Source organism: Littorina saxatilis, linkage group LG10, assembly GCF_037325665.1.
Source record: "Littorina saxatilis isolate snail1 linkage group LG10, US_GU_Lsax_2.0, whole genome shotgun sequence".
NCBI lineage: Eukaryota > Metazoa > Mollusca > Gastropoda > Littorinimorpha > Littorinidae > Littorina > Littorina saxatilis.
The window spans coordinates 23,799,539-23,812,832 of NC_090254.1; the positions used below are offsets into that span (position 1 = coordinate 23,799,539).

At 45.1% G+C, this 13,294-nt stretch overlaps 1 protein-coding gene across 1 annotated transcript; it reads left to right on the forward strand.

Moving 5' to 3' along the window:
- The first annotated feature begins 616 nt into the window (after positions 1–616).
- Positions 617–5,068, forward strand: LOC138977815 (G-protein coupled receptor GRL101-like). Its single transcript, XM_070350422.1, has 3 exons — positions 617–1,231; positions 1,511–3,850; positions 3,884–5,068. Exons 1-3 carry the CDS (start codon positions 617–619, stop codon positions 3,953–3,955), a joined length of 3,027 nt encoding a protein of 1,008 aa, XP_070206523.1. The 3' UTR covers positions 3,956–5,068.
- Positions 5,069–13,294: the final 8,226 nt, after the last annotated feature.

Consider the following 13,294-nt stretch of genomic DNA (forward strand, 5'->3'; position numbering starts at 1 on the left):
GCCTGCGACTGCACGGGACACCTTCGACGTTGATGGAACAGGTGCCAGCGCATTATCTACAAACGGAGCGAGAGCTACTGGGTATTCTGAAAATGCAACTACTTCAACCTCATCATCAAAACAACTAGAAGCCGGTACCGATGCGACGCCTGCAAATGCACTGGACACCATCGCCGTTGATGGATCAGGTGCCAGCGCATTATCTACAAACGGAGCAAAACATACTGATCATTCTCAACATTCATCTCCTTCAACCTCCCAGGCAACACCATGTGCAAACATAGGGGCATCAACTGTAGCTGGGGTGACAACATCGAAAACGATCGGATGTATGGCAAGTACGACTGTGCTGACTGACAAGGACACGCTGGCAAACTGCAATCCAGAATATCAGTTGACGGATAACGCCAGTGGGGAGTTTGCATGGGGAATTCCTGGAGTTCGAAGCTGTTTGCAAAGACCCCATATCCTTCATATCGTGGCACCTGAGGCACACGGGTTTGTACTGGAGTTTCATTACATTCAGATGCAAGAGGAGGACTCTCTGACGATCTATGGCGTTGACAGTAATGGTTCGTGCACAGTGAAGAAAACATTTACCCAACAGAGCAAAACAATGGCGCCTCTGATGCTGTACGACAACGAAATGGAAATAACATTCCCTTTCATAGAGGAATGTTTTGGAGTTTTATCAAAGTTCAACTTCAGCTATCAGACACACCCTCTGCATTCGCTTCCAAATACGTACAGACAGATAGAAGGCCACGACGCTTACAACTGTGACGGAATGATCAACCTCCCTGAGGCAATCTCCTGTGATGGAATTCGTCACTGTACGCAGGGCGAAGATGAAGAAAACTGCCCGTACCGTGAAGAGGGCTGCGGTGACTGGTACCCTTACAAGGACCAGTGTCTCAAAGCGATCTTTATCGACTATCAACTCAGGACAATGCCGGGCGTCCTTGAAGCAGAAGAAGCCTGTCAGCAGCAGCATGGAGCAACTTTGGCAGCGCTTACAGACCTCGCCGGCCAAAGAGTGATGGCTGATATGGCTGTGAAAAGCGGGCGTGATAGCATTGCGGTGGGCATAAAGAAAGTTCAACCTGTGTCCATAAGACTGAGCCAACTGTACCGATTTCTCTGGCAGTGGGGACCGCGGGGAAGCCCCATCGCTTACGAACAGCAGCAGCTTCAGAACGACGGGACCCTGGAGGATTGCGCTGTGCTAAAGGTATCTCCGTCGCCCCATCTTCAACCCGTTCGCTGCGTTGTGTCCGTCTTTCGCACCCTAGGTGGCTACATCTGCATGAAGCCGAATCCTGTCCAACACGTGGAAAAGGCTCCTCTTCGTGGAATAACTTTCCAAAAGTCGTCGTCGTCTCCCGATGCCTTCCCAACTAAAACTTGCCCTGATGGCTCTGTAGTGCAAACTTTTCACCGATGTTATTGGGGAAAAGAAGAGGGAGGTAGTAACTTTGATTGGTCTCTAAACAACCTCCCGTTGTTCCAGTGTCGCTACGGTCGACCCATTCATTACTCACTGGTCTGCGATGGAAAGGATGACTGCCTTGACCGCAGTGATGAAATGGACTGCCAGCGGCCGCGGTTTTCTCCTTTACTAGACTCCTCTTACATCTGCAGAAACTTTCAAGCAGTCCCCGTTAAGAAACGTTGCGATGGAATGATAGACTGTTTAGATGGCAGTGATGAAGAATTCTGTGTCTCTTGTGAGATGAAAGTAATGTGCCCTGGCTCTGGTTGCTTACCGTACAAATACATCTATTTTGTGAGGACGTGTCCGCTTATATATCCTATCGCACTCGTTACTGAACATGGAACAAACTTGCGAACAGTTGAGTTGGATGGCTACGGAATGTCTAGCCTGAAACCCTCTGATACTGAATGTGGTGAAGGCTTCTATCAGTGCCTAGATGGCTTCTGTATCCCGACGTTTCTGCTCAACAACGGGGAGCAGGATTGCCCCAATGGAGAAGATGAAGGCATCCCAGTGAACAGCGTGACGTGTCCTGGCTACTACAGGTGTCAGGAGGTAGGCACCTGCGTCCACAAGAACTACACGTGTGATGGAATTCACCACTGTCCCTACAAGGACGACGAGCTGTTCTGTGATCTCACCTGTCCACACGACGGAGGCTGTGTCTGTGAGGGTCAGGCCTACACTTGCTCCAAGATGATTGATCCTCTTCAACACCTTCATCTTCGTTACCTGGACCTCAGCTCCGCTTCTAACGTGTCCCTAGAAAACCTGCACTTCCTGGAGTACCTGGTATTCCTTAACCTATCCTTCTGTCGTCTGGTCAACGTCACTCTGGGGGACATGCCTCAGCTTCAGACTCTGGATCTCAGCTCCAACCTCTTGACTCATCTGTCGTCTCTGAATCTCACCAAACTCCCCGGTCTTATATTCCTAGATGTATCCCATAACCCGCTTGCCAAGACTCTAGGCAAGGCTTTCGGGGCTATGATCAACGTAGGCGAGCTGCTTAATCTGAAATCCCTTATCTTTGTCAACGTGAGTCTACAGGCTATTGAAAACCGCGCGTTCAGCTCGCTCTCTAAGCTGAAGTACTTGGACGTTCGGACAAACCCACTCCACGGGTACAAAAAGGAGTCACTGTACGGTCTTGTGGCACTGGAGCAGATGTTCACGGACGAGACTAAACTTTGCTGCAGCTACTTTCATTCCACTGTGTCACAATGCCACGCTCCTGTCGACGAGCTGTCATCATGCAGTGACCTACTGGCTCAGGGCGTCTTCAAGGCGTTTCTCTGGACTCTGTCCGGACTGGCCATTGTGGGTAACGTGGGGGTGCTTGTCTACAGGGCTGTGGTCAAGACTCAAACCGTGGTGTCAGCGTCCGACATTCTGGTGAAGAGCCTGTGTGCCTCGGACCTTCTGATGGGGGTGTACCTGATGATGATCGGCGTGGCGGACGCTCAGTTGTCGGGAAGGTACGTGGCTGAGGAGAATGAGTGGAAGGGCAGCGTCATGTGTACCGTGGCAGGTTTCCTCTCCCTCGTATCCACCGAGGTGTCTGCGTTGATGGTCTGTCTCATCACACTGGAACGAGTCCTGGTGCTGTGCTTCCCCTTCAGGGCACAGCTCCACTTCTCCCCACGGGTAGCTTTGCTTCTCTGCCTTGGGACATGGATCACTGGCGTTATGCTTGCTTCCGTTCCGCTCCTTGCCAGCCTAGAGTTTTACGGACAGACCAGCATCTGTATTCCCTTGCCCATCACGCGGCAACAGTTTTCTGGTCAACAGTACGCTTTTGGCATATTCATCGTCTTCAACTTTGTCGTCTTCCTCTTCATAGGAGCAGGCCAGTTGCTGATTTATCGCGCTGTGAATAAAGCCAGCGCTTCGTCTGGGGCACAGCGGCGTTCGCAGGAGATGAAAGTCGCTCGCCGTCTCTTCCTCATCATCCTGACAGACTTCTGCTGCTGGTTCCCCATCGGGGTGATGGGTCTCCTGGCAGCTCGTGGCGTCCGCATTCCCGCTGTCATCAACGTGTGGGCCGCCATCTTCGTCTTGCCGCTCAACTCGGCGCTCAACCCTTTCCTCTACACGTTGAACGGCTTATTGGAGCGGGTGAAGAAGCAAAGGAAGCAGAAAAGAATGAAGAAAATGTTGGGCAGCCTCCAGAAAGAAATCCCCACGTGGAAGCGAACCGATGCCCAGGAACTGATCAAAATCTGCGTGCGGTCTGGCGCGGTGGACAAAACCACCGTGGCGAAGATTCTTGGCATTACTATCCAGTCGCTGAGTAACGGGAACAACTGCTTTACTGGTCATGGAGACAACGCCGATTGTCATGTCAGCATGGAGGTGTCTAACGCCGATTGTCATGTCAGCATGGAGGTGTCTAACACGTCCTACGAACCTGACAACGCGGATATGACACAGGACACTCAGAACGACAGTCAACTGTGACACAGAATAACTACAATGTTACCATCCAGGGCTCCCCATAGCGCGCGTCCCTGCGTCATATACGCACTAAGCCGAAAACACGAACTAGAAATTTATGGAGGGGGTCCCTGGACGCACTAGACTTATAAAGAGTGGGTCCTGGGACGCACTAAATTTTCTGTGACTACAATGTTTTATAAGTACACTGGGACATTTCGGCTTTTGGACCCTTGGGACCCTCTAAAATTCTGCAGTGGGAGTCCATGTAGACTCTAAAAATTAAAAGTTGGGGTCCAGGGACGCACTAGGAGGGGCGTCCGTGGGGAGCCCTGCCATCTCTCTGGGTAGTAAATCATGGTGGATATTAAAGGAATAATTTTCACCAAAAAGAAATCTGTGCCAGACTGTTCAAAGAGGAAGTCGGTTAGGATTGGGATTTAGAAAGGTGACACATCAGACCAGTTATACCTTGAAATTAGTGATTGAACGTTCAACCATTCGAAACGTTGTGTTTGGTTAATCTTTGCAGACTATAAATTCGCTATATGCTCTGTCCTAATGTTCCCACGTTTCAGTGGAACTTGATGCAACACAAATTCTTTAGCTTAGTTTTTTTGGAATAAATAACTATTTAACTTGATACTCGTCTGAGATCATCGCGAGTCTTTTCTTTTCTTTTTTTATTTTTATTTTTTTTAGCACTAACAGAATTCAACACACACCAAATTTGAGAATTTCCATACATAACACATGAATCATTTTTGCATTTCACAGAGAAATTGTACTAGAGTTTGACAAGGGATAAAATGAGGGAAATCGATAGATTGCGATTGCCGGATTGTTGTTTAAAACTTTTCCTCTCCTTTTTCAGATTTAGATCAGAAAATTGCTTTTTGTTATATATGCATGCAACCTTTTCCTCTTTAAATAGTAGCACAGGAAAGTTTAAAGGAATAGCTTTAAAATGTTTCCTGTTAACTTATACGGCTGTAAACTATGTGTTTACTTTACATCAATTGTGTCACAATAGGCCGCTTGCCATGGGGATTTGACCTTGACCTTTCAGCGTCCCTGCCGGAAGCTTCGGGCAAAATCTCTGGAACTGGATCAACTCATAGCTTCGCCATTATGGTCAATAAACACTGCGCCTATCAGGGCCGGATCTGGGGGGGGGGGGGTTCCTGGGGTTCCGGACCCCCCCCCCCCCCCCCCCTGGCCATCCAATGTACCTCTCAGAGAAAAAACAACATTTAGTCAAGTAGCTGTCGAACTCACAGAATGAAACTGAAGGCAACGCAACGCAGCAAGACCGTATACTCGTAGCATCGTCACTCCACCGCCCGTGGCAAAGGCAGTGAAATTGACAAGAAGAGCGGGGTATTCGTTGCGCTGAGAAGGATAGCACGCTTTTCTGTACCTCTCTTCGTTTTAACTTTCTGAGCGTGTTTTTAATCCAAACATATCATATCTATATGTTTTTGAAATCAGGAACCGACAAGGAATAAGATGAAAGTGTTTTTAAATTGATTTCGAAAAAGAAATTTTGATCATAATTTTTATATATTTAATTTTCAGAGCTTGTTTTTCATCCAAATATAACATATTTATATGTTTTTGGAATCAGAAAATGATGGAGAATAAGATAAACGTAAATTTGGATCGTTTTATAAAAAAAATATTTTTTTTACAATTTTCAGATTTTTAATGACCAAAGTCATTAATTAATGTTTAAGCCACCAAGCTGAAATGCAATACCGAAGTCCGGGCTTCGTCGGAGATTACTTGACCAAAATTTCAACCAATTTGGTTGAAAAATGAGGGCGTGACAGTGCCGCCTCAACTTTCACGAAAAGCCGGATATGACGTCATCAAAGACATTTATTGAAAAAATGAAAAAAAATTCTGGGGATATCATACCCAGGAACTCTCATGTCAAATTTCATAAAGATCGGTCCAGTAGTTTAGTCTGAATCGCTCTACACACACACACACACGCACAGACACACACACATACACCACGACCCTCGTCTCGATTCCCCCCTCGATGTTAAAACATTTAGTCATAACTTGACTAAATGTAAAAATGTGGACTTTGGACCCCTGCCTTCAGTTGGACCCCCCCCCCCCCCCCCCCCCCCTCTCAAACGAACTTGGTCCGGCCCTGCCTATGGCGTGTGTTCGAGGACTCTAGGTATGCACATCGACCAGACATGCAAGGAGTAAAGTTTCTTTATTTCCCCCAGCCCAGCATTCTTGAGAAAATCATATTCTGAATACTTGCTGGTTCCTTTAACCTCAAGAACGGCCTAAATTGGTTAACCGTGTTCACTTGAATGTGTAGAGTCATACGGTTTCAAAGCAAATATAGTCTCCTTATTGATTGCAGGCGGCCAAGGACATAGTCTGTTGGGGTATTGTGATATATCGGTTGTCAACTCAGCTATGGAACAAATCTCTCTCTCTCTCTCTCTCTCTCTCTCTCTCTCTCTCTCTCTCTCTCTCTCTCTCTCTGTCTCTCTGTCTCTCTCTCTCTTTCTGTCTCTCTCTCTCTCTGTCTCTCTCTCTGTCTCTGTCTCTCTCACTCTCTCTCTCTGTCTCTGTCTCTCTCTCTGTCTCTCTCTCTCTCTTTTTCTCTCTCTATGGGTCATCCGTTATAGCAACTATTAAAACGAATGTACAAGAGGACCAGAAGTACACAGTCTCTGAGTTATAAATAAAATAAGATCAATTCGTTGAAGGATTCCAAGAATACCTTATCGTGTTTATTTCAACCAGACGTTTACAGTTTCTTAGTTTGCAAAATAAAAGATAATGAAATTGGCGAAGGGCTGCCAATATTATGTTCAATCATTTTGGTTTCACCCCAAACAAACCGATTGCCAGCTGATCCTTTTCATCTTCTTCTTTTTCTTCTTCTTCGTTCATGGGCTGAAACTCCCACGAACACTCATGTTTTTGCACGAATGGGTTTTCACGTGTATGACCGTTTTTACCCCGCCATTCAGGCAGCCATACGCCTATTTCGGGGGAGGCATGCTGGGTATTTTTGTGTTTCTATAACCCACCGAACTCTGACATGGATAACATGATCTTTTCCGTGCGCACTTGGTCTTGTACTTGCGTGTACAGACGAAGGGGGTTAAGGCACAAGCAGGTCTGCACATAAGTTGACCTGTGAGATTGGAAAAATCTCCACCCTTAACCCACCAGACGGCCGCGGCAAGGATTTGAACACACGACCTTCCGATTAGGAGGTCGATGTCTTATCCACTTAGCCCCCCCCCCACACACACACACACACACACACACACCCGTCTGCCAGCTGATCACTAAGCATGTTCTTTCCTTCAACAGGACATTGTTTCTCACAGGGACAGTGAAAAAAGATTCAAAGAAGATGTCACAGCTTCCTGCTGGTTTGAAACCAGGTGACACTGTTAAGATTTTCCGCGGCGTATATTTTCACTACGGGGTGTATATCGGTGATCAAGGCAAGTGCATTTCATAGTTCTCTTTCTGCACCCCCTCTCCCTCTCTCTCTCTCTCTCTCTCGCTCTCTCAACACAGATATTTCTGGAAGCTGTTCTTGCGAAAAGTACACACTCCGAAAAGTGCTCAAGTTGTTTCCCGTGATTCGATTTAGGTCTTGGATGACCGAATACTGACCGCAACTCTCTCTCTCTCTCTGTGTCTCGCTATCTCTGCAGAAAATGTGTGTGTGTGTGTGTGTGTGTGTGTGTGTGCGTGTGTGTGTGTACATGTGTGTGTGTGTGTGTGTGTGTGTTTTCTCTCTCTGTCTCGCTCTCTCTGCAGAAAATATGAGAGTGTGTGTGTGTGCGTGTGTGTGTGGTGTGTGTGTGTCACTGTGAGTGTGTGTGTGTGTGTGTGTGTGTCACTGTGAGTGTGTGTGTGTGTGTGTGTGTGTGTGTCACTGTGAGTGTGTGTGAGTGTGTGTGTGTGTGTTCGAAAGGCAAAAAGAAAACGGACATATTTCTGCGTGCCATTCGCCTGACTTTAATAGTTAATTACGTTTCAGTGTTCTTGTTTTCTCTTGTGCAGGAGATGGTCGCGGCAATTTTGTACACGTTGCCGGAGACGGCGGTTTTGTCAAGCCGACGGGAGAAGTGAAGAGAGGGAATTTAGTGGATGTTGCGAACGGATCATCTATGAACATCAGTAACGCCTTGGATAACACAGAGTAAGATCGCAAGGAAGAACGCGCTGTTAATATAGACAAGAGCAATAAGTTTGAGTGAAGGTTGTACGCGCACGCGTGTGTCAGTGTGTGTGTGTGTGGAGTGTGTGTGTTTGAGCGAGCGTGCCGCGTGCGTGTGTGTGTGGGGTGTGTGTGTGTGTGTGTGTGTGGAGTGTGTGTGTGAAGTGTGTGTGTATGAAGTGAGTGTGTGTGTGTCAGTGTGAGCGAGCGTGCGTACGTGTGTATATGCCTTGTGTGTGTGTTGTGTGTGTGTGTGTGCGTGCGTGCGTGCGTGTGTGTGTGTGTGCGTGCGTGCGTGCGTGCGTGTGTGTGTGTGTTTCTGAGTCTGCCTGTCTGTCGGCACTTTTCTGAGTATGTAAGTCGATCTGTCTGTGTGATTGTCCCTCACTGTCTCTGCGTATTCATATTATTCAAAAGCTCTTAGGATTAAAACAGGTGCCCGCGCATTAAAATTAAGATTTATCACTGGCGCAAAAAAAATAAAATCATGTTGTAGCCTATGCTCGCAAAAAATCTACATCGGGGCCGCATTTATTTTTTGCCGCAGGAAATACAGGATTTTTTATGCGGGCGGGAAAAAGTGACCAGCTTGAAAGAACATTGTCGCATGGTTATTGGTGAATCAAATATTCGGACTGGAAATACTCAGGAAAGTGAAAGTCAAATCGCAGGTCGAATTTTCAGGAGTAGGATGGTAACCCTTTCAGCGGCAATAATGCACGAAGCAATTTAAATTATGATGTTTTGAGGATCGAGTGAGCCGAGTGTCTGATGTGTTGTTGTCACAGGCATAGCTGCTGGTGTTGCCTACTCGGTTCTGGCGAACCGCGGCTTCAGTCCCAATGAACCGAAATTAGCGGCGACATGCGTTCGTTCCTCTGTATGTGTTACGTAAGTGTCACGCAGCTTACCATCAAAGCGAGGCAAGGAAATCAATTGCCGAAAGGGGCTCATCCACTTCATCTATCCAGCCCTGCAAATCGTAGATTTTTGTAATCCAAGTTCAGATGCAGCTTTGTCATGGCCGGAAAAAAAATTCAAAGCGGAGAAAATGTATTTATCGCGGCCACATTCAATGTTAAACTGCGGGCGCGATAATCATTTATTGCGCACACCTGTTTTGAGCCTAACAGCCAAGTTTTCCATAACATTACAATATCGTCAACGCCGATATGTTAAATGTGCATTTACTTTATTCAGAAAGATTCTGAGCGTGCCTGAAATCATCAAGCGAGCCTTGGAAGCAGTGGGCAAAGATGGTGCCAAGTACAACGTGTTCGAGCACAACTGCGAACACTTCGCGAACTGGTGCCGTTACGACACAAAGATCAGCACACAGGGGCTCATGCTTCACTGTGCCTCTACAAGTGGCCAGCAGATGCCAATGAATCCGAGCAGACAAGTCAAGCAGACGGAGGCCTATTTCCGTGAAGTGAAGAATAGTAAATTTGCTGGGGAAAAAGACTGAACAACAGCAACAAGAAGAAGAAGAACAACCACACCAACCGAACAGCTACAACAATAAACAAAACTGATTTCCCCCCCCCCTCCCCCCCCCCCCCTTGTATGAGCATGTTTCTTTTGGATCCGAGTCCCCCCCCCCCTCTCTCTCTCTCTCTCTCTCTCTCTCTGGAGGAGTATTTTTCGGTGCTTTTGCTTTTCTGAAATACATTGAACGGTGATGTGGTTACACACCACTGGACTTGGATTTTTAAAAAACAGACAAACAAAGAAAGAAAACATCGTTTATGCCGAAAAGGGTCATTTTGAGACGTCCAAGAACTTCAGCTTGCAATCACATTTACGTTCAATGTTGAAGGAGCATATGATCTTATGTCAATGTATCTTGTCTTTCGTATTAAGCCATTTCTGATTCAACACAGGATTGGCAATTGAAACTTGGCACTTGTGTACGGGTCCATGTACTGTCAGGATAAGAAATGAGTGCACCGGCTGTTCCTTGCTGTTTGTTCGTTCTATCAGTGATGGTTTTTTTGCACGCCAGTCCCTTTGTCTGTCCATTCAATGGCAATGGTTACGTCCTTTAATTCCTAGCTCAAACGTCTTTGTATCTTTGCTAATTAACTTTCTAGATTGCACGTTTTGATAGTTTTGTCGACATTAATATCCTTAACTTCTTAGCTTACATTTGTTATAGTTGCGTCTATACATGATATTCATAAACGTATTTAGCCTCCTAGGTGAAGTGTTTTGATTTATTTGTCCACATTTATATCGTTAGCGTCCTAGCTCACACGTTATCATAGTTGTGTCTGCGTTCATATGTTCAATTTCCTAGCTTGCACCTTTTGATTGCTTTGTCGACATGTAGGCCCTATATGATTACCCACTTTGCTTATAATTATGTTGTCATAACTGTTTCCGCGTAAATTTTGATTGTTTTGTCCACACTAGTAGCCTTTCACTTTCTAACATCGTTATTTTAATAGCTTTGTACACACTAATGTCCTTGGCTTCGTATCTTACTGACATGCTTTGAAATGTATGTTCCCAATAACTTAATACTTTCTAGCTGAGATGTTCTGATAGCTTTGTCTACATTCCTGTCCTTTAACTTCCTAGCTGAGCTGTTTCAGTGATGATGTTTTCCAAACCACTGGTCGTATCTTACCAGACAGTTAAGCTGTTTCAAACAAATTTGATGCCTTGATGAATTATCATAAGAACGAGCATCTTGCATCATGGGAAGGGGGGGGGGGGGGGACTATTGTTGTCGGTTGATATTCATATTTGTCTGTCTCACAACCTTTCTACTTTTGATCCATTTATTAAACTTTTGCGATGATATACTTTGTTTGGTGTGTTTTTTCTGGCGACTTTCATATTTTTCATGTTATTTAACTCGAGTATAGTGTCCGACAAAAGAAACACGCTACTCTAGCACACACTGTTTATATGACTTTGCACATGCTTTCAAACTTTTGACAATGTTAATCAGGAAACATATAAAGATCGAAGGGCAACACATTCTTGCAGGAAACTGTATTGGCTCTTTAGATTTGGTGGTGGTGGCGGTGGTGGGGGTGTGGCAAGTCAGTGTATGTGTGTGTGTGTGTGTGTGTGTGTGTGTGTGTGTGTGTGTGTGTGTGTGTGTGTGTGTGTGTGTGTGCTCTGACGATGTTTAGGCTAAGTTACAAAAAGAAAAAAAGGGTTCAAAATCGAAAAATAAAATAACAAGCAAACCAATCAGCCAACAGACAAACCAGCAAGACCAGTAAACGAGCAAAGGATTGCATTTTTGAGTCACTTGAGAAAAAGTGACTCTATGTAATCGGTCAGTGTTAGTCTGTCCGGCCGGCCGTCCGGCCGGCCGTCCGTAGACACCACCTTAACGTTGGACTTTTCTCGGAAACTATCAAAGCGATCGGCCTCATATTTTGTTTAGTCGTGACCTCCAATGACCTCTACACTTTAACGATGGTTTCGTTGACCTTTGACCTTTTTCAAGGTCACAGGTCAGCGTCAAAGGAAAAATTAGACATTTTATATCTTTTCTCGGAAACTATCAAAGCGATCGGGCTCATATTTTGTTTAGTCGTGACCTCCAATGACCTCTACACTTTAACGATGGTTTCGTTGACCTTTGACCTTTTTCAAGGTCACAGGTCAGCGTCAAAGGAAAAATTAGACATTTTATATCTTTGACAAAGTTCATCGGATGTGATTGAAACTTTGTAGGATTATTCTTTACATCAAAGTATTTACATCTGTAGCCTTTTACGAACGTTATCAGAAAAACAAGGGAGATAACTAGCCTTTTCTGTTCGGCAACACACAACTTAACGTTGGGCTTTTCTCGGAAACTATAAAAGTGACCGGGCTCAAATTTTATGTGAACGTGACTCATTGTGTTGTGAATAGCAATTTCTTCCTGTCCATCTGATGCCTCATATAATATTCAGAACTGCGAAAGTGACTCGATCGAGCGTTTGCTCTTCTTGTTCCTTGAAGATTGAAAGCCAAAGTACTTCCCGTGAACATAGTTCCGCTCTTTATCTCAGATCTGCCCAGACATGGGGTAAGACCATTCCTCCACTTGGTCACATACCAAAAATCAACACCCTGACTGCTTGCTGTGCAGAGTGAGAATGTATGGATGAATTATTTTGCGCAGATTAATACCAGTGTCCGTTAACTGAGAAATTAATTCATCCAACAAAAATAATAATGGGAGGGGGGAGGGCTTAACGTCCTCACAGGGAGTTTTCTATTTGGGACATGTATGTGGTGATCGATATGCTAAATAAAAATAAAAATAAAAATACACAAAAAGCACTCAGGTTGTTGATTGTAGGTAGGTTTCCAAGTGGAGGGGTGGTCTTTTCCCGTGTAAAAGGCTGGCCAGGCATATAAATCTAAGATGGTGAATTGAAACGAATCCTGAACACGGCTGAGAGGATTGTGCCTTTAAGGCAGTTTTTTAACTTGGAATTTCCCCTCAACATTTTGTGCCGACAGTTCTACCAATATTTTCAAGAATCTACGAAGAGCTCGAGTAAACTTGACGTAGTTTCGGGATTTCCCGTTCAGTTTTGGTTGATGTCAAATCACTTGCCAAACCTCATACAATATGAATGTCTGTCAAATCAGTATTGCCTGACAACAGTCCATTTTCTGAGTGTTGTATAATGAACACATGCGCGGAGATCGATTTAAATGGAGGATCACCTTTCGGGGGATCTGCAGCGATGTCAGTACTCTTTCTGGCAGCTTTGAAACTGAATAGATTTTGTGTGTGTTGCTTTCTAGTTAGAGCATATTAGATGATTTGCTAAATGTGAAAATTGAAAGGGACATTGCACAGCAATAAGAACCGTATATTTTTGCTGTCACTAGCATATGCAAATATTCAGATTTAAACTGATTAAATCATATTTGAGACTTGTTTTGAAACCCGAAGCCGGAAAATGATGACGATTTTTAAAACAAAAACAAATAGCGTTAGTCAAAGGCATTACCAACTAACTGCTTTGCTGAGATACAGCCTAATCAGCGAGAAGTTACTGTTGTTTGTGTGTGTGTGTGTGTGTGTGTGTGTGTGTGTGTGCGCGGTGTGTGTATGTGTGTGGGGGGGCTTTTACTTTAAAGGCACTGTTTCAGTTGCATCTATTGCATGGCATTGT